This window comes from Salvia miltiorrhiza, chromosome 5 (genome assembly GCF_028751815.1).
Source record: "Salvia miltiorrhiza cultivar Shanhuang (shh) chromosome 5, IMPLAD_Smil_shh, whole genome shotgun sequence".
NCBI lineage: Eukaryota > Viridiplantae > Streptophyta > Magnoliopsida > Lamiales > Lamiaceae > Salvia > Salvia miltiorrhiza.
This window is the reverse complement of record NC_080391.1, coordinates 1,893,903-1,917,431: the sequence shown is the minus strand read 5'-3', so window position 1 is coordinate 1,917,431 and position 23,529 is coordinate 1,893,903. Positions and strand designations below refer to the sequence as shown.

Sequence of the window (23,529 nt, the reverse complement as noted above, 5' to 3'; positions counted from 1 at the left end):
TTAACATTTTAATAAAAATATTCTCACAATCATAATTTTGCAATCTCATTATTATTATTGATCTCATCAAATGGAATATTATTTAAAATGTCTCATTCACACTTTTTTTTTGTTTAAATGTTTGGAACTTGTATTTTTACGAAATTTTATAATATTCTTAAGGAGTGGGTACCAAATAAATCCAACTAAAGAGGGCCATATCAGATACGATATCACTAGTTATTGTTTTTAATTACATTGATTATATGTGTTGATTGGAGTAGTAATAAATAGTTCGTTTTCGCTAGCTGTTTCAGTGTTTGGACATAATGATAAAAATATTGGGTAAATTGCCTTTTCCCATAAAACTTGCCACTTAAATTTGCATGCATGTGATAGCGGACAAAATTAATTGATTTCATAATACACAAATACTAACATACTTAATTGGTGACAATAAACAATAGTAGACTGCCACAAAAACTTGGGTACAATTGGGTTTAACGTATAATCGAATTGATTCGCACTTAGAATAGTATTATTTATACGGTTCTGGTCAGGATACGTATTCGGATCAAAATGTGGATTAGGGTCTAAGTGAGGGTTAATCTAATATACAGTACACCTGATTGTATCCAAAACTACCTCTTGTACTGCCTACAATTTAAGTACTACTATACATTCAAAACAAGATCAACACGTAGGAAAGGAGATTATTATTTTATTTTATTTTCAAAAGGTGAATGATAGAAACTCTTCTCATGCATAGCCAATTAAAAGATGTGAACTTCAAAATTATTGATTAACACTTCAAAATCTCTATGTTAAACTGGCCCCTAAAATTGATCGTGGAAATTGGAATAATATATATCTAAGTAAAAATGCCACCTGATTAATACAACAAAATATTATGATTCACTCTTTGATTAATACAACACAATATAATGTCACTGGGGTCCAATTGTTTGTTTTCTTGCAATTTCTTACAAAATGGTGTATTATTGAATGGGCTATTATCTTTTGTACTAACAACAATTAATTAAAATGCAAAGCAAAAATAATGTTTAGATTATCTCAAATGTCCTCAACTGTTTATAATAAAAAAATTCAGATTGAAAGAGAATATATTACTATTATAATGAGGTGACACTTCCACTCCAACTAAAATCAATCATTTCGAATCATGCATGAAAAATATGACTTATATATTATTATCCTCTTTTTAAAAAATTGAGGCGTCAAAACATCGAGCTTTTGTGCAGACCAATGAATTATTTTATGATATATATTTGGCATCGTATTAATAATATTTCCTCCATCCGTCTATAAAAATTAGTTCGATATCTATAATAATTTAAGAATATTTAAATAAATATTACCTCAAATTAAATAGATTCAAAAAAATTTATATATAAATACTTGCATTATATAAAAATAATATAATATAATTTAAATAATAATTTAAAATAATTTTCCATCAAATTTCGACGGGTTACACACTAGGCACTTCTTTTTTAGTTTTTTCTCCAAATGAAACAAATAAAACCTAACCACTTTTTTTTTTTTAGTTTTTGCTCCAAATGAAACAAATAAAACCTAACCACTTTTTTTTTTTTTAGTTTTTGCTCCAAATGTGACAAAATAGAGTTGCTATATAAGTTGTAGAAATCACCTCAATAACTACACATACTAATTAACATCCCATCCTAGTTCCAATTAAGTCATTTTATCCAAATATATATATACATATAAATGGATATTCTTATGTCAAATTGGTGCAAACCTGTGGAAGAAATACCTGAAAAATACATATTTTCAGTTGAAAAAAGGCCTGGTTCCCATGATTTCCCAGTGATGAACATCCCTCTCATCGATCTTCAAAATCCCAATCGCCCACAAATCATTCAACAGATCTTTGATGCATGCCAAGAATTTGGAATCTTTCAGGTAACTATATCGATATAGGGAGTGACTCAAATGAGACCAGGTGTATATATATACGAATGAAATAAAATTATTTTCAGTCTTTAAATCGTAAAAAAATTATGTCCGGTCCATTTTTCGGATTTGGACCTTCCAAAAATAGGACCAGATGAATATGGGCCAGAGTTCTGAATTCCGAATATGGATTTGGATTATGATTTTTGCGATCCAGATTATGCTAATATTTATTTATTTTTATTTTTTAGATTTGAAATATATATTCCCCTTATTTCATGGATTTACTTCGATCGTGACAAGTATAGTTGTTGAACTTGAATGCGTCGTGTTGGTTGATATTTGAATCATTGCATAATTTCATAATAGTGTGACTTATTTTGGATTATTTTAATATTTTTAATGGATTAATACGGTGTAATAAATAAGGATACAAATTCTAAACAATTATTGTGAATTTTTTTTATTCGGGATTTATTTTAGAGGATATAAAGATTTGATTTTGGTCTGAACACGAGACCATGTGGAGACGTTTGGATTGAGTGATAAGGCATAATTGATAAAATAATTCACCTTAATCAAATGTTTGATTTGTATGATTGGGCCCGGAATTAATAACTTGGCCCGTATCTAATCACCCAAATAATTGATTATTTATCCCCCCAAAGTTCGATTCCTTCAATCATATCAATCTTATCTATCTCATCCACCAAACCAAACGACTACTATGAGAATTCTGTACTGAACCTAGCTACAGGCAATTTGCAATATTTACTGTGTGTAGAGTTCAGTGTAATTACTTATAAGCTTGGTGTAAAATTTTCACAATATAATTTTTTTTTATTTAAACCACTTTATATATATAAGCATGCATCTCTTTCTCCTCTCAGGTGATCAACCATGGGGTTCCGGCGAGCTTGATGGAGGAGACGATGAAGGCGATGAAGGGATTCTTTGCGACGTCGCCGGAGCACAAGTCCAGCTTCTACTCCACAGACATGACAAAGAAATGCAGACTCTACTCTAGCACCTTGAACTACCAATCCGAAGACGTCCATTATTGGAGAGATAATCTCACTCACCATTGTCATCCTCTCCAACATCACATTCACCTGTGGCCACAAAATCCTTCCAATTATAGGTCATAATTTCTCTTTCTATTTTTCATTATGTCTGTTTATATGTGTGTTTCACATAGATTAGAATAGCCTACCATACGATGCACGATAATAGTTATAGTTATAATATATATATATATATATATATATATATATATATATATATATATAACTTGTCCATTTTAAATGTTTACAACTTGTTGATTTTAAATTAATTTTTAATATATCATATACTCCCTCCGTCCTTGAAATAACTTTCTCTTTGGGGACGACACAGATTTTAAAGAAAAATTGTAAAATGTATTAATAGTGGAGAAAAAATATTATAATTATTATTGAAAGTTGTGAAAATGTGTTATAATTTGTATTGAGAGAAAATTGAAAAGTAAAAATAAATAAAGTATTATTAGTGGTGGGGTAGTTGTCCGAAAATGAAAAGAAAGAAAGATGAAGTTATTTGGGGGACGTCCCAAAAAAGAAAAAGATAAAGTTATTTGAGGGACGGAGGGAGTATTAAATTAAAACTCGTGTCATAATATTGTTTAAGTATTGCAGAGAAGTTGTTGGGGAATATTCAATTGAGACAAAGAAGCTGATGCTGAGGATTCTAGAAGCGATATCGGAAGGGCTAGGGCTGAAACCTAAATATTTCGACGGCGAGATTATCAAGAGTCAAGGGCTATCAGTGAATCATCACATTCCATGCCCTGATCCGAGCCTCACGCTCGGAATGCCACTACATACTGATCCAAACCTTATCACCACATTGCAGCAGTGCTCCGTCCTGGGCCTCCAAGTCCTCCGCCACCACCAATGGATGGATGTTGAGCCCAACCCCGCCGCGTTCCTCGTCATCCCTGGCTTCCAACTCAAGGTATATATACGACAATAAGGGGGCGTTACTTTGAGTGATATGATAGATTGATAAATTAGAATATTGAATATTTAAAGAAGGGTTAAGTATCAATTTCACCCCTAGCATATAGGCCATTAGCACGTCTGGCACCCAATGGCCGATGAGGTGCCAACTAAGCCCCTGAAGTACCTAATTTTCTAACACCCTATGGCCGAAGGGGTATCACGTTTGGCACCTTATCGAAATAAATTAAAAAAAAAAATGGACGGAGTTAACTCTCTGTTATGGCAGAGGGCTTAATTGGAGAAAATTAGGTACTTCATGGGCTTAGTTGACAGCCCCTCGGCCATAGGGTGTCAGACATGATAATGGCCTATATGTTAGGAGTGAAATTGATACTTAACACTTTAAAGAATAATATGATCATACAAATTCAAAATTAATCAATTTATCAAAGTAAATGATAAATTAACTTGGATTATTTTTATCAACCAATCATATTACTAATCTAGTATTATCATTTAAATCATCAACTTTGACCCAATTTACAAATCTGACCTGAATTTTAAAATGTACTACATCTCCAACCAATTTTTTTATTTTGAGTGAAAATGTGGCAACTACCCATTTGAAAATAAAAAATACTTACATTTTACAAAATACATAAATTATACTCCCTCCATTCCGACTTTTAGTATCCAGTTAAGAGTGACACAAGTTTTAATAAAGGGGTTGGGTGTGTTGTGAGTGGAATAAGGGTCTTACCTTTTATGAGAGTGTTAAAATATGAGTAATTATAGTGGAGCAAGGCTCCCACCTACTTTTACTAAAAAAAGAAATGGATACCAAAATGTGGGACGACCAAAAAATGAAAGTTGGATATTAAAAGCTGAGACGGAGGGAATACCTATTTATGACCTTTTCACCCTTATATCGTGCATCGGTGTATTTTCAACTAATGTGCGACCGTTGATGCTCGACTCGCAGTGGTCGAGTATGTCAAACATTAATACATTTTTACGAATGTTCGACTACGAGCAAATTTTTTGCGATTCGAGTAATATCAAACACCGAGATAAAGCTTCACATCTATTAAATGATGGTAACTTTGTCTTTTTCATGTTAAGAACTGATAGTTCTTTTATATTTTTTGTCTTTTAATTTTGGAAGTTATTAAAAACTACCATTAATTCTTCCATTTTTTTTTTAAAATTAAATCTTGATTTGAGGTTCTAGAATCTGTAATACCATTTTGATAATTTGAAATGTATTTAAGGGAGAGGGTTGCCTCACCATATAAAGTGGCTCATGCCACTATCTCTAATCCGATGTGAGACACTTCAATAAAATGTTTGTGTTGTTTTATAGGTGATAAGCAATGGGAGATTTTCGAGCCCGGTTCATAGAGTGGTGACGCATTCGCGAGAGGCGAGGACGACGATCGGGTCGTTCTTGATTCCGTCGCCGGAGATCGTTATTGAGCCGGCGGAGGAGTACGCCGGCGACCGCCCCGTCTACAAAGGCTTCACTTATGAAGAGTTTTTCAGCTGCTTCATTAGGAGCAACTGTGAAGCTGATGCTGCACTCGCCTTCTTCAAAAATGAGACCAATTCAAAATCAACAACGTTGCTCTAATGAATTTCTCTTGTGTATCAAATCAATAAATCTTTATTTTGTTTGTACAAGCTTTTGTGTGTGTGTGTGTGGGTGAAATAGTTGCTTTGTTTAATAATGGGGAGTTGAAATGTATAGAATCAATATTTTGGTGTGTGTTAAGATGAGTCTTGTACTCCCTCCGTCCCACTTCAAATGGTCCTAAATTTTTCGGCACGAAGATTAAGGAATGTGTGATAAATATGTAAAGTGGTGGTGGGACCATCCAAAAAATAGTGTTAAATATTTCTATAAATGGAATGAGGTCATTTGAAGTGAGATAATCCAAAATAGAAATAGAATCATTTGAAGCGGGACAGAGGGAGTATGATATTGATATGGATCGAGATTTGAATTCAAATTTCACTACCCACACACATAATTTACCCGTTTTAATAGAGACTCGAACAATTACATAATACATATTAATATACGAAAACTGTTGCTGCTCGTTTTTTCCTTGCCATTGCTACCTCCTTCATTTGCTTGAGCGTGTGCTTTCATTTGCTCAATTTGCACCTAAGTGTCGATTTTTATTAAATTGCATTCTGAATCAAAACAGTATTTAATGGATTTCATTGATATGAGATGAGATGTATTTACCTCTATTTTCCTCATTTTAGCTTGAACCCTTGCTTTCTGTTGACTCTCCCATGCTTGAATTCTTATTTCTTCTCGTTTATATATGAAATCAGACAATTCCTTCTTACCATTTTTAGCCAAGTTCTAAGTAGAATTGCTACTGAGATCTTATGGCAGGAACTGCTGGCATCAAAATAAGCCAATAAACAAAGCAGTTTCACAAAGTTACAAACCATTAAATTTCTTTCTTAGCCACACATTAATCTCATTAATTCCCTGAAAAAAGCACGAGGATAAAGCAACAACAAAAACAGTAATCATACAACTGCACTATACTACTAATACACAGTAAAATTTACAATCAGTTTGTGTTGTGTATACTTACATGTCATACAACTGATGCATAGCCATATTTATGTGTAATAAGAAATACAATAAGACTGAAATAAATAATGGTGAATTATATTTATGGCTTCACAGAAAAGCATTATTGATTTTCAGAACCAGCACAGAATCATTCCTAGTAGTTTTTAGGGGTTATGGCAAAAAAATACACGAACATTGAAAAAAGTTGCAATTTTCACCTGAACTTTCAATTAAGCCAAAAAATACATGAATTTATATTTTTATTGCAATTTTCACCTAAGTTTGACTTTCAACAAAATTGAAACTTAATTGACAGTCGAAATTAAGTCAAATATATTAAATTTTACTTTTTTAGATCTCCGAGATTCTAAATACTCATCATCATCAGAAGTTAAACCAAGATCAGGTGAAGTTCCGACTGTCAATTAAGCTCTAATTTCGTTGCACAATTAATACTTATAATTCTTGCACAGTTTTATAGTCCAATCATCAAACTTCTTTTTTTGTTATTAATATTAACAGGTGTGGGACACTTGGATAATTAAAAAAGAGCAAGGCAAAGGAGACAATGCTACAAATATAAATGGCTTCACCAGCAACATTAAGCATAAGATAAATGTAAAAATACACATCATACAATTCAGATGTATATTTTCTTGTTTTTTACGTTTTATGATTTTTTCTATTCTTTTGGAGCTTCAACAGAGCCAATGGCGAAAGCAAGTGAAACTGTGAAAGGATGGGAGTTCTGCAAGCCGGCATGTACAAATTTGTACGTTTATTCAACAAAAAATACAAGCAATAATCAACATAAAAAAATTAACGAAAAATCAAAAATCAATATGAAGTCTAATAATGTGTTGAATTGAACCTCAGGTATGCAACATAGAGCATCACAGCAGCTTATGAGGGAGTGCAATCTGGTTCAACACTTGCAGGTATATATTCTTGCAACTGCAAAAATATGTTGTTTCAGACATAATCTAACTACTCCATGCGAAAAACTGGTCTTAATAAACATGTCTGCCTACATCTTACTTGGACAATAAAAAGTAGAATTAAAGTAAGAATTAACACAGTACAAAAAATCTTCAATAGCAAGAAAAATATTTAATATGATATAAAAATCATCAAAAATGAATTTAAAACGAATAAATTATGAAAAGTTAAAATATTTTATTTTCTCTCTTTTTGTTAAAATTTTACAACTTTTTTACTTATGTTTGTATATACAAATATTTATTTATTTATTATGACGTATAATACTCTTTATCCTTCACTTGTATTTCAGCTATGGTACCAGTGAAAAAGTGCAAAAAGCAAAAAAAAGGGCAATGAATAAGAATTGAAAAGAAAGAAGCCAAAACATAAAGAGAAACAGAGCATACGCGTGATTGTGCTGTGCGCTTTCCCCACACACTACCTGCATTGCACACTTGTTCCATCACTCAAATATTACAAATCAAAACTAGGAATCTAATCAATTTACCAAATCTACAATTTCTTCTATGTACGTACCTTAGTAGTAGTAGTAATGATTCTCATGCGTGACGGTTAACGCGAAAGTTAGGACTATCCAAGCTCATCAGTCCTTCATCGTTCTTCTCCCTGAGATGAACGCGAACTTGAAGGGCTCCTTCCCCATAATAGTCCTCGTGTTCCTCTGATATTCTTTTTGCAGAAACCACTACCGAATCGCTGCAATATTCCACAACAATTTCTCTAAGTGTGGGTATTTCTGCGAACTCTAAAGGGATTTCCCGCAACTTATGTACTCGAATAAGATGAAGGCGTTCAAGGCATGGAAAGTGGGAGCTTTCAATTTTCCAGATTTCTAGATTATCAGTATCCTGAAGAGTCAAGAATTTGAGGCTGCGGAATTGGCCGTCAATTGTTTCCCACTTCCCTTCGTTGAACCTCCCCGACTTGAGTGTGAGCTTCTGAAGATGGGGCAACACACCTACTTTATCCAATATGTCTTCCCTACAATCAGTCCAGAGAACCAATCTCTTGAGCGAATGGGGAAAGTTGATTGCACTTCTTGGAGAAATCTCGCAATCCAAGGACTCAAGTTTAGTTAGACAATCGAGATTGCTCAAACAATACATCTCATCGTCATTACGAAAAATCAATTCTTTTATATTGGGAATTTTTTGGACCACTTGTTCGCTACATTTGAAATCTAATACAGTCCCCAAACTTTGCAGATTTCCCAAAACAATGTCATCTTGGTCGTTAGGTGGATCTGGGAGACGAAGACCGTTGTGGAACGTAACATGCCTGATGTGAGGCATGTACCAAAAATCAGTTGGCGCAGTAATAATCTCATGCATACAGTAGTCGTCAACAATTAGTGTTTGTAGATTCCAAAATCGCCATATTGAACTAGGAAAATTCCACTCACTTATTTCTCCAAAGGAATTACCTATTTGAAGGAACCGTGAGTTAACTAATTGATCTACGTGTCCAGATAAATCTTCTTTGACCCATTGGTATCCACTTATTTTCAGTATCGTGAACAAGCTCATATTGAGAGGTGATAGTTTTCGTCCAACATTCCACGTCAAACAACGAGCTTTTGACATAGGTGGCAAGGCCCCTATGACATCATTATCTGATGCCGTATTATAAAACCTTTCTTTTTCAGCTTCTCTCAAGCACAAGTCTCTCAACAAGTCATGAATTTTGCACCACTTCCTTCCCCAATAATTACTCTCCTTTAAAACAAGATTTCTAGCAATAAGGTTTTTTAAATACTCTTTTGCTATCTCTTCCAAGCTTTTCCCACTTACTGCCTTCACAAATCCCTCCGCAACCCAATATTTGATGATGTCTGAGATAAGAATCTCCCGATCTTCAGGAAAAACACCCATATAAAGAAAACATGGTTTCAAATGTATTGGCAATTGCTTGTAACTCATGTATAGTATTTTCAAGCAATGTTCATCATCCTCCAAATTAATGACACTTGCATTCAAGTTTTCCCCTATCTCTTCCCAACACTCTCTTTCATGTTTGGACTTGGCCAAAAGGCCTCCCACTACAACAATTGACAATGGAAGTCCTTTGCAGCTTTTTCCAATCTTTTTTCCGATTTCCTCCAATTCAAGAGGGCAACCTTCTTCCCTAAACACAGTTTTGGAGAGAAGCTCCCAACTTTCAGCCTCATCCAAAAGTTTCATCCCAAGGCTATCAGAGTTAGGTAATTTAGAAGCCAAAGCAGATAGCCTAGTTGTTACCACTAATCTGCTACGGTTTTTGCTATCCGGAAAATAATTCCTAACTCTATCCCATGCATCGATGCTCCACATATCATCCATTATAATTAGGTATCTTCTACCATAAAGATGTTTATACAACTTTTCTCCTAATTCATGCTCATTCAAATCGTCATCAACTTTAATATTTAACTGTCGAAGAACAGCTGCAAAAATTTCTCTAATGACATATTCTTGAGAGATGGTAGCCCACGCACAAATATCAAAATGCTCCTTAATAAGACGTTCTTCATAAACAGTTCTAGCAAGAGTGGTCTTACCGGAGCCGCCCATCCCTACAATGGGAATGATCTGTAGATGAAGGCTATCAGAAGTGAGCTTATCCATCATTTGAAGCTTGACATCATCAGCACCCACCATGCTACTCTGCTGCGGAATCGAAGAAGATCTCGACGAATCCGAAGGCGTTGACTTTGTGTGCAGCTGATGTTGGACTCCAACTCTCCCTTGAATTTGCTTGGCTTCCTCTTCGATCGAAGCCATGTCTTCTATCACCTTCTCCAGAGCTTCATAAAGGCCACCATAAACAATTTTTTTAAATTTTTTTTTAATTTTTTTTTTATTTTTCTTATTGATAGATAACTCAATATTTCTCCATTATTCAAAATATGAGATTCAATGGCGTATTCGGCCGCATAAGCAGCATCTGCAATGCGAGACTCCAATGGATCCGCTTCTTTGGAGTAGCCATGATGGGGGTTATACCCCTCGAGAAATTCGAGCAGGAAATTAATCTTTTGAGTGAGAGATTCAACTTGTTGAATGTGGAGAGAAATAGGAGGGCGAGGATGATGGTGAAGGTTGTTTATGATATGCATAGCAGAAACCAGAGCTGCATAAGCTGCTGCCATGGCTTGTACTATTGCTTCGGAGTTGTGAAGGAAGAAGATGAGACTGTGATTCTTTATTCTCAAAATCTAACAATAAATTCAATTCAATATGCTGTATAACTCAATTAGTGGAAACTTTTTTCTTTTTGAGCTGTCAATTCACAGCTAGCATTGATTAGTGTGAATTAGTGGAAACTTTATTCGAAATAATAGAGATGTTGGGCCATGTATTTACTTATAAATTTATCCTATTAATCAGCGTTCACTTTGATGGATAAATTTATCCATAAAAAATTATGAATAACAAAAATTTATACCTTAAAATGTTTCATTTCTTTTCCAATATTTGATAATATTATTCATCTTTAAAGTGAAAATAAGGATGAAAAAATGGTGAACATCTCTTTTGTGTCAAATGTTGGAAAAGAAATAAAATATTTTAAGGTATAAATTTTTGTTATCCATCATTTTCTATGAATAAATTTATCCATCAAAGTAAACGCAGTCTTAATATTTTTTGACGGGTTACACCACTAGTATTCGATCGTTTTCGATGGAAATTACTTTTTGTCATAATGTGACACGATTATTTTTACTAATTAAATGTCAAAATTTAGTTGATATAATAGAAGTAGTATTTCATATAAACTTGTATTTGATGAAGTTTTTATAAAAGAACAGTGTGAGATTGAATGTTTTGGAAAAAAAAATAATACTCCCTCCGTCCCGCCCAAGACGCTACATTTGGTTTTCGGCACGGAATTTAAGGAGTTGTAGATTAATGTTTTAAGTGTGTAATAATAAAGTGATAAAGTAAGAGAGAGAAAGTAATAAAGTGATAAAGTAAGAAAGAGAAGGTAATAAAGTGATAAAGTAGGAGAGAGAAGGTAATAAAGAAATACTTAATTAATGTTAATTAAGTGTTTAAAATTTCTTATTTTTGCCAAATATAGAAATGTAACATCTTCGTTGGGACGGCCCGAAAAGGAATATGTAGCATCTTGGGCGGGACAGAGGGAGTAAAAATAAGAAGAAAAAATATACTTCATCTGTCCACGATATCGTTTACACATTGCGGACGTCAACAATATGGATACAATTAGAGGCTCTTTCCTCGAAATTTCCAAAAAATTATTGATATGTAAGATATATTTTGTGCATGACGTAGACAGAGTCAATGAACAAATTCATGAATTAAATGATTTCATTTTTCACAAAGCCCATTGAAATTAATCAGAGTTAGGTCGATATTAGGGAATTTTGTCCTTTGCCATGGGCCAACTTTTGCAATAGACCCAATTGATTATCTTGCTTTCAATAATCCAAGGAATTGATTTGTTTTCTTGGGCTAACTATTTTTATCTTCCAATCGATTCTCATTACTTAGAAACTTCACGATTAAGCATAAATAGAAATTATAAAAATTAATTTCATATTTGGTAGAGTTATGTCATTCAAAAAATGATGAGTCTAACAAGGTTCAATCATTCAAATCTGTCTAAAATTTATGTACTTGTATCCGTCGCATATATATATAAAAGATAATTATATTTCTTGGTATAATTTGAAATACATATAATTATATTTTCTACTTACTCGGAGGTGCTTGAATTTATAAATATAATTTGCTATAATATTAAGATATTCATCACAATAATAATTCGAATATTACGAAATAAATGACACAAGATTAAAAATTAAATAAAAATTCACATGAACACGTCTATCAATGTCCCGGCAAACTTAAAAAGATATTTGCTCTGTCATTGAACATGAATAAATTAATTCTTTTAGTTGTGAAAATTTTAAATTATACTTAAAATTTCAAATGCGTTTAACTAGTGAACACTGTTATATGTGCTTGAGATTAAAATTGAGTAATAAAATTACTTTTTAATTGTGTTTGAGACCACTCGAACCCAGGACCTCAGATTTTAGATATTAATCTTCTATCGCTAAACTAACACACGCATATCGAATACATATTTTGAGGCACTCTCTCGTGCAACCGGTTGCACCGAGCAACTGAATTTTGAATGATACTACTTCAATATATAAATGACATTTGAAGATCTTCAAGTGTCATTTATATGTAGAAGTAGAGTCATTCAGAAATGTTCGAGTGTTATTTTTCGAATGAAGTAGTGTCATTATGGCAACCAGTTGTACGGTGCAACCGATTGGCGATTGCACAAGAGTATTTAGGGGTGGACTAAAATACCAAAAAATCTGTATATCGCATTTACCGTATAAAAAAAATGTCAAAAATACCGAATTTTTGGTATACCGTAAATTACGGTATGGTATTGTACAGTACTAAAATTCTTTGGTACGACAACGATATCAATTTTCCTCATACCGCAGTATACCGATATACACCAATACCACGGTATACACTGAAAAATCGGTATATATTGTTGTTTCGGTCTATACCGCAATACCGATATATAAGTACACCGTACTGATTGAAATAAATTACATATATATACACACACATATATAATTCTAGACTTGTTAGAAGGTTATTTATATTTGTTTAATGAAATATCGGTATGCACAAATACACAGTATATCGTAATATTTTGGTAAATTTTAGCATGAAATGATATATAAATAATTTCGGTATACCGTAAATTACTGTATACCGACTTTCGATACGGTATACCGCACTATCGATACGACATCGGCATGAGAAAAGTTCGTACCAAAATTTTCGGTATGCCGATCTTTGATATACCGAAGGATTTGGTACGACAACGACATGAAAATTCTCATACTGTAATTTACGGTACAGTATATGATATGAAGAAATTTTTTTGGTATACTGTACCGGTCCAACCCTAGGAGTATTTGTGATATATTTTTAAAACGGGTTTAAGTGGATTATGTATATTAGCCTCATCATTTTTATTTGATTTATCATTGTATTTCACCACAACCGACGATTCGAGATGATTAATGCATATTGATCAGAAAATCGACGGTTATTAATTATTACTTAATCAGTTAATCTTCTCTCCCAACCTACATTTCTCCATATTGTTCATCGCCTCTTCTCTCAATCCCTCAGGTATTAACCTCCAAATCGCGTAGAATGGAATCAACTATTCACTACTTTTCAGAGCATCTAAGCATTTGAGATTCTCTTATTATCTTGCTTTAGGAGTTCAATTTCGTTAATTGATTATCAATTTAGGGCATGATCGTTGAGTTTGATCGTTTCGAATTTTTAGGCAGCTGAAAATGCCAGGCTTTAATTGGAGGGAATGCCAAGGCGAGGTTCCGGTTCCCGGCCAGGCCACCGGCGGCGGATGGAGGACTCAGCTACCTCCGGGTTCCAGGCATAGAATCGTAGACAAGATGTAGTATATCTTTCTATCTTGCTTTTGAAGAATTTTCTGTACGATAGGTGTTGACTGAGGAACGTCTGTTGCTGCTTTTGATGTTAATCTAAGCCGAACAGTAGTAATTGTAGTTGATTAGCTCGATAAGGTTCGATATGTGTGTTTAATACTCCCTCCGTCCCGAATAAGTGTTTACCTCTAATTATTGTGGGGGAATATGAAGAGTCTGCAAAATTATAGACTTATAGTGGTATTGGGAAATTAAATTATGGTGAATTTGGAGATTTGGCATCATTTTTGTGTAGAATTATAAAATATGACACTTATTCGGGGAAGGAGGTAGTATTTCAATCAAAAAGTGCTCACAGTCACAATGTTGAGCATGCTTTGATTAGGACAGGGGAGTATATTTTGGAGTTTAGGGATGGAAAATGTACTGACATTTTAGGCGCACAACATGAAATTAACGGCTAGTTGTTAGGCTTATTGTGTCCGTGTGGTTATAATGTCAACCGGTTTAGGACATGAATTTCGTGGTGTCATGTTGTGTGTATCATGCCATTGAAGATGCTCAAAATTAACAGATGATAATGATATGCTAACATGTTAAGAACATGCCTTACCATTTGATGGGTTTTCATGTAATATGGTGAGATTATACTCTAATTCTGTAGATTGTGCCAATTTGGCTGCACACAGAAGATTCTGTTCATGGTCTTGTCAATATGTGCCATCTCAATCTTCATCTTTACTGTGTTTAAACATATAACATGACTGCAAAAGCACAGAAACTGGTCGAATCGTATTGTCAACCTTGCGTCCTTGCCTTCTTTGAACTGAACTGTTATTTCCTTAATGTTCTGAAGATAGTTAGATCCTTGCTATATGCATCTTGTTGTTTGTGCTACAGCTGTGAATACTGGGGTAACACTGTAATACTTAATTAATAGATTAGAGATATTGAAGAACCATCTTCCCTTCTCTGAAGAAGAGGAATTACAGGATCTTGAAGAAACTGCTCTCAGGTTTGAGGAAAGTATTTTTACTACGGCAACAAGCCAGGTATATATGTCTCATGGTTCACTTGAATTTGCTGCATATTTGCTATACTTTACATTTATTTATAATTCTAATATTTGTCTCTTGAAAAGTGAAGTTTACTGTAACTATTTACCTTTTTCCTCTATTTTGCAGTCAGATTATTTAAGAAAAATATCTTTGAAAATGCTGGGGATCGAGATGAAATCCCATAACCTTATGCTGAACTATCTTCAGAGTAATGCTGCAAGTGCTAGCACAAACTTCCAAGATCCAGGTGAAGATACGTACCCTTTTTTTTTGGAGAACTTTGTTTAAAATAATAATTCAAGCTAATTTTGTTGAGCATTTATACTCCTTTTTTTTTCTTTTTTTTCCCTGAGCACACTTTAATAGTTATAGATCCTAAACTCCTTTTTCTTTTTCTTTTTCCCCTTATTTTTGGCGTGTGTGGCTCAAATATGCAAATAAATTAGATTAATCTGACTTTGGTACTCCTCCAGATGAAAAGGAAAACATCATATATGTTCTACTGCTCATGTGTTCAGCATGGTTTTGATGTCTTAGCAAATAAAAAAATTACATGATCGATATTAACTTAACGCACATGAGCAGATTCATATGATTAGACAATTGTCAATCGTATGTGTTGAGCTGCATCTTGTGATAGATATAGTCTTCTGGATACACTTTATATTTTAATGGGACCTTTAGTTATCTATTGGGTCTATAATTTCTTCTATGATGTTGGAATTTTTATGTTGGTCTATTATTAGGAGACTACTGGATCACTTAGTTGAGTAGTTCCAAATTTTAGGCAAATTGAACACCTCCTGGTTTCAGTGAGTTAGTCCACAAGCAGTTCAATGCGTAAAGATGTCCTCAAGCCTCTTGAATCATTTATTTTTATTTTTATTGAGACTTGAGAGTAAATTTTCTTTTCATGTATAGATCTCTAAGTAATTAACTTCTTGGTTTTGTTTGTTTCTCCCTCTGCATTATTTATAGCTTTATAGGTCATCAGTTTTGACTTTTCATGTGCCTCAACTGCTTTAGATGTCATTTATTTGCTGCCTTCCTTTTTCTCCAGAAGGTTTCACATTTTCTTCCATATCACATCTTTTCAATTCTTCTTCCTAGAGGTGGCTGCAAGCATGCAAGTCAGTGATTGGAGGAGTCAACTACATCCAAATTCCAGGACGAGGATAGTAAATAAGATGTAAAATTTCAAATTTCTCGTCTTACTTTCAAATTATTTTATTGGTATTTTTCAATTATAGGTGTTTTGTTGAGTAACCATTTTGGAGCTTTACAGATTTGTTAGTTACCTCAAAGTTTTGCCTAGTCACCTTCTTTTATTTATTTTATTTTGTTCTGTTTATAAGGCAGGTTTTGGGTGGTGGAATTTAAAAAACTGTTTTTGGATTTAATTACACTTTTTTTCATCTGACATTCATTATGTTAAAGGAACTAGGCAATAGAAAAATATAGGAGCAAAATTTATAAATGGACATACATGGAACAAATATTTTGCACAATTGTTAAATGGCCAATGGTTTAGGACATAAACTGTGTATATTAAAGTGTGATTATTTTCTTTGAAGTTGAAAACTATAGTTATTTTAGTTTAAATGATTGGATATTCAGTATATTTGCCTGACTTTTTGAACACTATTAAACAAGACCATTAAGTTGATAAAGGAGAAAAATATATCAATGGCCCATTAATATCTTTATTAGCATATGTTGATATGGAGTTGGTTTTTATTTATAACTTTTGAAATTGGACATATATTTATTAACAAAGAGGTAACTTTTTACTTTTATACTATTTTTTTTTTCCATTGTATGCATTTTAATTCTAAACAGCTTGAGATCTTACATTTTCCAGTGCAGACTGCAGCCTAAGATCTAGTAGATCCTTACTACATGAATGCTTTTATTATTATTTTTTCTTTTGCTTGGTTTGTGTCATGAATATTGAAGGAAGATTATGATGCTTGATGGTTAGAGTGGAGACATTGAAGATGTATCTTCCTTTATCTGGACTAGAGGGAGCTCTGGAAATCGAAAGAATAGCTGTTAGGTTTGAGGAAAAGATACATTCTACGGCAACAAGTCAGGTATACATGTCACATGATTTCTTTCCACATATTCATTGCTTGAGCTTTTGACCCCTTTTTCACCCTTTTTGCAGTCAGATTATTTAAGAAAGATATCTTTGAAAATGCTGACAATTGAGACGAGATCTCAGAATAATCCTATTGCTCTCCTTTCTTAATGCTGCAAAATCCAAGATCTAGGTACAGATATCCATTTTGCTATTACGGTCAAAATTACAAATTTCATTTCCAGTGGAGTTAATTATCCGAATGCATTAACTTATGAATGATGGGTGTTTTTGAATCCTATTGATCATCTAATATTTAATGCCTCCAGTAACTTTAGGGGTCGAGAACTTGTACACTTGAAAAATGTTATAGTTAGCTCACCTGTATCACCTCGTTCTTCCATTCGTCCCTAGCATACAAATGATGAGTTCAGTCTCAAAATCTTAATTATTTGTAGACAATACATGAATAACCACGCAACACCTCAAAATAATTCTGCCTTTTTAGATCACTGATCTGCTCTCTGAACAAAGAAACGCATAAGATATAGATGAAACAGAAAATATCTCACATTACTCCCGCCGCATTCATCAGGGTGTTAGAGGTCTTCCAAATAGGAAAATTACACCGAGCAGTAGCTGCTCGAAGCACATACGCAGACAAATGTAATTTGACTTGCATGCCATTCTCAGCTGCATCTCCATTCGGTTCCAGTCTTTTGAGTAATGCTTCTGTTTGTGTAGGTAGGTTGAGTTTCTTCAGTTTTAGGTGATTTTTCGGATAAACTTAGCTCCGTGTGATGCAGATGACGCCACTTTGTGGCGAGGTTTCGCGTATATAGAGCTTCGGATGGAGCAGTTGTGATGCTAAGATTGCGCTGCTGTGTTTCAAGAATAATAGTAATTGTTGGATAGTATGCAGCCAATAAACATAAGTGTAGGAAATTGTAATGAAGAAATTGATGATCGTGGAAAATTGTCTCAAACTACTGCAACTCAATTGCTATATACTTTGCTTGATGCGTGTGATATTATGTGGTTTGTTATGTGTAATATATAGCAATCAGAGACGGAGCCAACCCCCGGGCTCGACTCGGCGATCGTCCAGGAATTTGTAGTAAAATATTTTTCAAAATGGCCTCGAACATTAATCGATATGCCTACGTGAATTGTTATTTATTTCATTTATCATTAATATTTTACTATGTGTTGTTATTGTGATACTTATCAAATTATAGGATTTTTTTGGTTTGCTATCAAGGAGGATGTATTAAATTAGTACTCCCTCCATACCACGAATCTCGACACGTTTTTGTTTTTGGGCCGTCCCATGAATCTTGACACATTTCTAAATAAGGTAACTTTTCTCTCCTACTTTATCACTTTTATACTTTATTAACTACGCACTTAAAACACTAATCTACAATTCAATTCCTTAATTCTCATGCCGAAATCAAACGTGTCAAGATTCGTGGGACGGAGGAAGTAGTATTTAATTTTATGGAACTTCTTGTGGCTAGCAAAGTAACTATAAGATTTTTTTTCAGTTTGAATCCATGGATGCTACTTAATAATTCATCTTCTAACATTGAATCACTAAATTATCTCAATAAATATAAGACTTGTATGAATAAAATCACATTATTTGTATTTTAAAACTATAAACATTGTTTGCGGCACAAAAATAATACTTGCTCCGTGCATGAAACATTTTCCTAAGAAGAGTGTCTCTAAAATATCCTTTTAAAAATCGGCAACATGTGTTTTAAGAAAAGTTAATTGTATAATGACAATGCGTGTAAATAATTAAATATGCGAGAATTGCAACGATAATAGTTAATGAAATTATTTCATAAAATTAGTTAAGAAGATATTTTATGGATGAATGAAAATAAAAATACATTATAGCATTGACTTATTATCATACATCTTACTTAATTCAAGGAATTTCTAACAAATCGAAATAATTCTAAGTGATAAGCTGAGGAATTTATTATATTAAATACTCTCTCCCTCTTATTTGATTTTATTTATATTTTTTAAAGTTATCGCAATTAATTTGCTTTTTTTTTTTTTTTTCTTTTCTAAATCTCTTTAAATACGTCCATACTTTGCACTACAATTATTCCACTTCGTGCGAAAAGGTTTAGGGTTGGAGAAAACCCCATCGTTCTTCTAAACCTTTAAGGTTAATTTGCAGTCGAAATCTCAATTCAATACTATTCCTGATTTCAATTTCAATCGTCTCTTGTTTTGTTTGGATCGCACTGATGATGGCGGTGTTTGAATTAGTTTGATAATTTGTGGTTGTTTTAGGCGGGTGGAGATGGACAGCAACAATGAGCAGGTTCCGAAGCCCGATCAGGTCATCGGCGGCGAAGCAGTGCCCACCGGCGATTGGAGGACTCAGCTGCCGCAGGGCTCCAGAGAGAGGATTGCAAACAAGATGTAAATTTCTATATTTCCCTTTGAATTTATCCTTTCTCTCTTATTTTGGGGACTCTGGTAGTCTCTTTTAGCTACTTCTTTAGTTTGAGTCCGATCATGGCTTGGTCAAGAGTGCTACCAAAACCTTAAACAACAGTTAATTCTCTTGTTACTTCGTTCTAATATTTATCGAGATGGAAAAAAGAGACAAATATGATCGATATTATGTCTATATATATATTAATGATGTGTGAAATATTCAAGTGCAGATGAGAATGAGACGAGGAAGTAGATGTCTTATTTGCAACTGGTACAACAAGATTCCAATTCTTCTGTAGATTGTGGATTTCTTAAATAAAATAAAAAATATCATAAGCCTAACACACTTGTGCTTTATATTTAGAGAATAGACTGATGAGATCAGTTTGGGGAAAACCATGTTTGTATTACTGAGGTTTTCAATATCTGGCTTACTTCATTGAGTGCTGTCCTTGAGAAGATCTTAAACTTGTGGAGTATTTACCATTTGATATTGACTTTTGTCTAGTCGATTTTCTTGTAATGTTTGCCTTCTTTAGTCAAAATCATACTTTTGTGATGCACCCAAAGATGAGTACCGGTTTTATTTTTGCATAAAGCTGTCACCCCCAGCTCATATCATTAATTTCAGACTAACACTATGATGATAAACTAATAGAACGGAAACATTGAAGCGACATCTTCCTTTCTCTGGACAAGAGGGACTGCAAGAACTCAAGAAAATAGCCGTGAGATTTGAGGAAAAAATATATACTGCAGCAACTAGCCAGGTATACATGACACATGGTATCCTTTTGGCCGTTTCAAAGCCAATATTGTAATTGAGTGCTTGACCTCCTCGTACTGAAATTGGTAGTAACTTTGACCATTTTCGTATGTTTACAGTCAGATTATTTAAGAAAGATATCTTTGAAAATGTTGATGATGGAGACTAAATCCAAGAATCCTATGCCGAATTCTCTTCAGTCTAATGCTGCAAGTAATAGCAAAAACCCCCAAGATCCTGGTAAAGAAACCACTTTTGCTATTTTAGTGTCCCTGATAGCTTTTACATTTTCGCCCCAATTTGTAATGTGAACCTAGTCGATATCAATATTTTCTGAAAAATGGAAGTATCAAGAAAATGTAAATGAATTTCTGGATATTTCAGATTTTTCTCAAAATATCTCTTTTTCCCGTCAGAGCTAATTGTACAACCCATGATTTACTTTTTGATGACTGCTTTATGTTATCCTTCTGATAGATTTATTACATTCTGCAGTAAACTAGTAACTGTGTGGTTTGAAACTCACCCAGCTAATGGACCATATTAGCTAATCATTTAATTTGCTCAAATTAGCAATGGATTAACACAATTGGTTATTTATACTTGTTAATGTGTTTGCCTCTTAGTCTTGTCAAATGTTAGTATCTTTGAACATTGAATTAGTAGAAAAACTGGAATAGATGATTACTTGTAATTATATTAAAAGATCTTAAACACTCGACGTGATGGTCTTCATCTAGCCTTTACCAACTCTTCCCATCTCACCTTGAACATTCTTTCTGGATTGTTCTTGACCAATGTAACTCTTTTCAGTCTTCAGTCCTTAGAAAATTCTATTAACAGATGGGTAGGAATAGTGCGTAAATAGCCGTGCAATATCTTTCAAACAAATTCCACACGATGAACAAACTTATGACATAGATTAAGTGGGAAACATCAAATTTATTCTAATGAAAGGGAAAATAGCCAATTTTGTCTATTACTGATGCATTTAGCATGGTGTAGATTGCTTAAGTACATTAATCATAATTAACTAAAGCACTTAACCAGGCTAATATTGTTAGACAGTTGAGTACTGTCCGTCTTGAACTATCCCAGTGTAGATCTAGCCTTTTAGGTTCACTTCCTGTTCTAATAGTAATAGGATAGGCCACTTTCAGTTGTTCCTGATACCCTTGCTGCTTACGGATGCGTATACTCTGAATTGACATGTAATATAGCTCTTTATGCTTGCTTAATAGAGTTGCTGTAGCTTTTTTCTTGAAGATTGATGATTTTTCCCATAAGTGGACTTCATATTGATCAATATGACATGCTTCCTTGCTGTTAATAGTTAATATAGTTGTCCTGACAAATCTGTCCTCTTTGTGTGCATCTTCGGCAGCTTCTCAAAGCATGCAGTCCCAAATGCAAAGTCTGGTCCAGCAATTACCAATTCCAATGGTGCCCAACCGGCAACAGATTTTATCCCAAAATATCCCCAATAACATCCCATCAACTGGAGTGCCGAATTCTGCTGGTTTGACACCAGCGATGCCACCTATTGGTGGCATGTCCCAGGGTACCATGCATCAACAACAGTCAACTGTTCAGCAGAATAACCTCCCAAATATGCATCAACAACAATCGGGTGGTCAGACGAATCTTTCTGGTGTCCTACAGCAACAAATGGGTGGAATTCAACATGGTAACTCCAACTTACAAACAAATCCGCAAGCTGTCCATAAGCTACAGCAATCTAAGGTTGTAGCTCAGCAGCTAATGCAGCAGAAATTGGCAACGATGTTTTCTAACCAAGCACAAGCCATCCCAGTCACAGCCAATGCAACAGCAGTTGAAGTCTCAGATCCAGTCACAGCCAGGGCAGCTGGAAAATCAATTGGGTTTGCAACAACAGTCGAATACATGTGCTGGTGCCAGTGCTATCATTTATATGTAAGATTTGTTATTCTTATTTGTTCAGCTAGCTAACCCATGATAATTGTGTCCTATTTAGATTCCTCGTCACCAATGGGGAGTGCAACTCCTGTTGACTGGCCAAAGGAGTATCGAAAGGTATTGTTAAATACATCTTATATTCCCCATCTAAACTTTTTTTAGGCCTTCAATTGCAGGTTATCTATTTTCCCTGGTGATTTCCTCCTTTAGGCCTTCTGCTTTTATGCTTCACCCTTTATGATTTCCTTCTCAAGATTTGTTGTTGAATTGTACTTCAATCACAGATGCTAGAGCAGCGGCAAGTGTTGCAGCAACAATATATGCTAAGACTGCAGCAGCAGCAGCAACAATATATGCAGCCCTTAATTCAGCTGCCGCCGCAGCCACAGTCCTTAATCCAGCAGTCCTTAAACCACCAGTTGCAGCAGCAGCAGCAACAGGTGTATATGCACTTAATCTGGCAGCAGCAGCAAGTGATGCTGCAGCAGCAGCAGAAACTGATGCTGCAAAAGCCCTTAATCCAGCAGCAGCAACAACAACAACCGATGCTGCAAAAGCCCGTAATCCAGCTGCAGCAGCAAACTTCGAAGCAGCCGTCAATCCAGCAGCAGCAGCAAACATCGAAGCAGCTGCCAATCCAGCAGCAGCAAACTTCGAAGCAGCAAAATATGCTAAAACAGCCGTTAATCCAGCAGGACAAGCTATTTGAACGGTTGCCTGGACAAAAAATGATGCCGACGAGTACTTATGTCCTAATCATTTGCGTAATGCTCCTGTTCAGTGTTGGTAAGTCGAGTTTCCTTAGGCTCTTTTTGTTCTTGTCTCGACATTTTTTTGGTGATTATTCAATAAGCTTAGCTTCTTATATTGCAGATGATGCTCCACTGTGCTGGGTTTATTGAGCTGGTGAGATGAACTGCACTTTAATATTTCAAGAACAATAGTTGTTTGGTATCTAGTATGCATCTACTTTGGAAAATTTCTTATGCTTTTTTTGTTAATCATGTTGGAAAATTGTGTCAATCACTGCAACTCTATGATTAATCACTTAGCTTCTGCGTGTTTTTGTTCAGTGGTTTGTTTATATCAGTTGCATTTCTTTTAGTATTCCAAATTTAATGGTATATATGTCTATTTTGGGGAAGGGTCAAGTGAGAATCGCATTTTTATAGAATTGAGAATATATGCATAAACACCTAAAATTCATATTGATTTGTTTATTTTGGATTCATGGATTTTAGGTGCTTGTGCATATGTAATTCTCACT

The 23,529-nt window shown here is 34.3% G+C and overlaps 5 protein-coding genes across 16 annotated transcripts in view; 3 read left to right on the top strand and 2 right to left on the bottom strand.

The window, feature by feature from the left end:
- The window catches only part of LOC130984979 (prefoldin subunit 4), an 89,146-nt gene that overhangs the window by 65,304 nt on the left and 313 nt on the right, over positions 1 to 23,529 (bottom strand). The gene's annotated exons all lie outside the window — the stretch shown is intronic.
- LOC130984973 (hyoscyamine 6-dioxygenase-like) lies at positions 1,589 to 5,667 on the top strand. Its single transcript, XM_057907678.1, has 4 exons — positions 1,589 to 1,926; positions 2,808 to 3,058; positions 3,591 to 3,909; positions 5,260 to 5,667. The coding sequence occupies exons 1-4, from the start codon at positions 1,732 to 1,734 to the stop codon at positions 5,524 to 5,526; spliced, it is 1,032 nt and encodes a 343-aa protein (XP_057763661.1). The 5' UTR covers positions 1,589 to 1,731; the 3' UTR covers positions 5,527 to 5,667.
- On the bottom strand, positions 5,874 to 10,789 carry LOC130984971 (late blight resistance protein R1-A-like). Of its 3 annotated transcripts, XM_057907676.1 has the most exons (5): positions 8,011 to 10,789; positions 7,881 to 7,915; positions 7,364 to 7,446; positions 6,148 to 6,306; positions 5,874 to 6,063 (listed from the first exon to the last, which is right to left on the bottom strand). In XM_057907676.1, exon 1 carries the CDS (start codon positions 10,251 to 10,253, stop codon positions 8,034 to 8,036), a length of 2,220 nt encoding a protein of 739 aa, XP_057763659.1. In that variant the 5' UTR covers positions 10,254 to 10,789; the 3' UTR covers positions 5,874 to 6,063; positions 6,148 to 6,306; positions 7,364 to 7,446; positions 7,881 to 7,915; positions 8,011 to 8,033. The 3 variants fall into 3 exon arrangements, with proteins under 3 accessions (XP_057763659.1, XP_057763660.1, XP_057763658.1); XM_057907677.1 differs by lacking the exons at positions 5,874 to 6,063; positions 6,148 to 6,306 and adding an exon at positions 7,065 to 7,240; XM_057907675.1 differs by lacking the exons at positions 5,874 to 6,063; positions 6,148 to 6,306 and having other exon boundaries at positions 7,065 to 7,446.
- LOC130984975 (uncharacterized) lies at positions 13,495 to 18,294 on the top strand. Of its 5 annotated transcripts, none has more exons than XM_057907686.1 (8): positions 13,495 to 13,670; positions 13,834 to 13,962; positions 14,895 to 15,006; positions 15,139 to 15,259; positions 16,123 to 16,201; positions 16,994 to 17,105; positions 17,180 to 17,285; positions 17,841 to 18,294. In XM_057907686.1, exons 2-7 carry the CDS (start codon positions 13,844 to 13,846, stop codon positions 17,261 to 17,263), a joined length of 627 nt encoding a protein of 208 aa, XP_057763669.1. In that variant the 5' UTR covers positions 13,495 to 13,670; positions 13,834 to 13,843; the 3' UTR covers positions 17,264 to 17,285; positions 17,841 to 18,294. The 5 variants fall into 5 exon arrangements, with proteins under 5 accessions (XP_057763669.1, XP_057763668.1, XP_057763670.1 ...); XM_057907685.1 differs by having other exon boundaries at positions 13,516 to 13,670; positions 17,688 to 18,294; XM_057907687.1 differs by having other exon boundaries at positions 13,516 to 13,670; positions 17,899 to 17,943.
- LOC130984974 (mediator of RNA polymerase II transcription subunit 15a-like) lies at positions 19,185 to 23,334 on the top strand. Of its 6 annotated transcripts, XM_057907680.1 has the most exons (7): positions 19,185 to 19,280; positions 19,409 to 19,540; positions 20,217 to 20,328; positions 20,444 to 20,564; positions 21,709 to 22,231; positions 22,321 to 22,379; positions 22,547 to 22,640. In XM_057907680.1, exons 2-6 carry the CDS (start codon positions 19,419 to 19,421, stop codon positions 22,355 to 22,357), a joined length of 915 nt encoding a protein of 304 aa, XP_057763663.1. In that variant the 5' UTR covers positions 19,185 to 19,280; positions 19,409 to 19,418; the 3' UTR covers positions 22,358 to 22,379; positions 22,547 to 22,640. The 6 variants fall into 6 exon arrangements, with proteins under 6 accessions (XP_057763663.1, XP_057763662.1, XP_057763664.1 ...); XM_057907679.1 differs by lacking the exons at positions 22,321 to 22,379; positions 22,547 to 22,640 and adding an exon at positions 22,439 to 22,474 and having other exon boundaries at positions 21,709 to 22,259; XM_057907681.1 differs by lacking the exon at positions 22,547 to 22,640 and having other exon boundaries at positions 21,709 to 22,237; positions 22,321 to 22,384.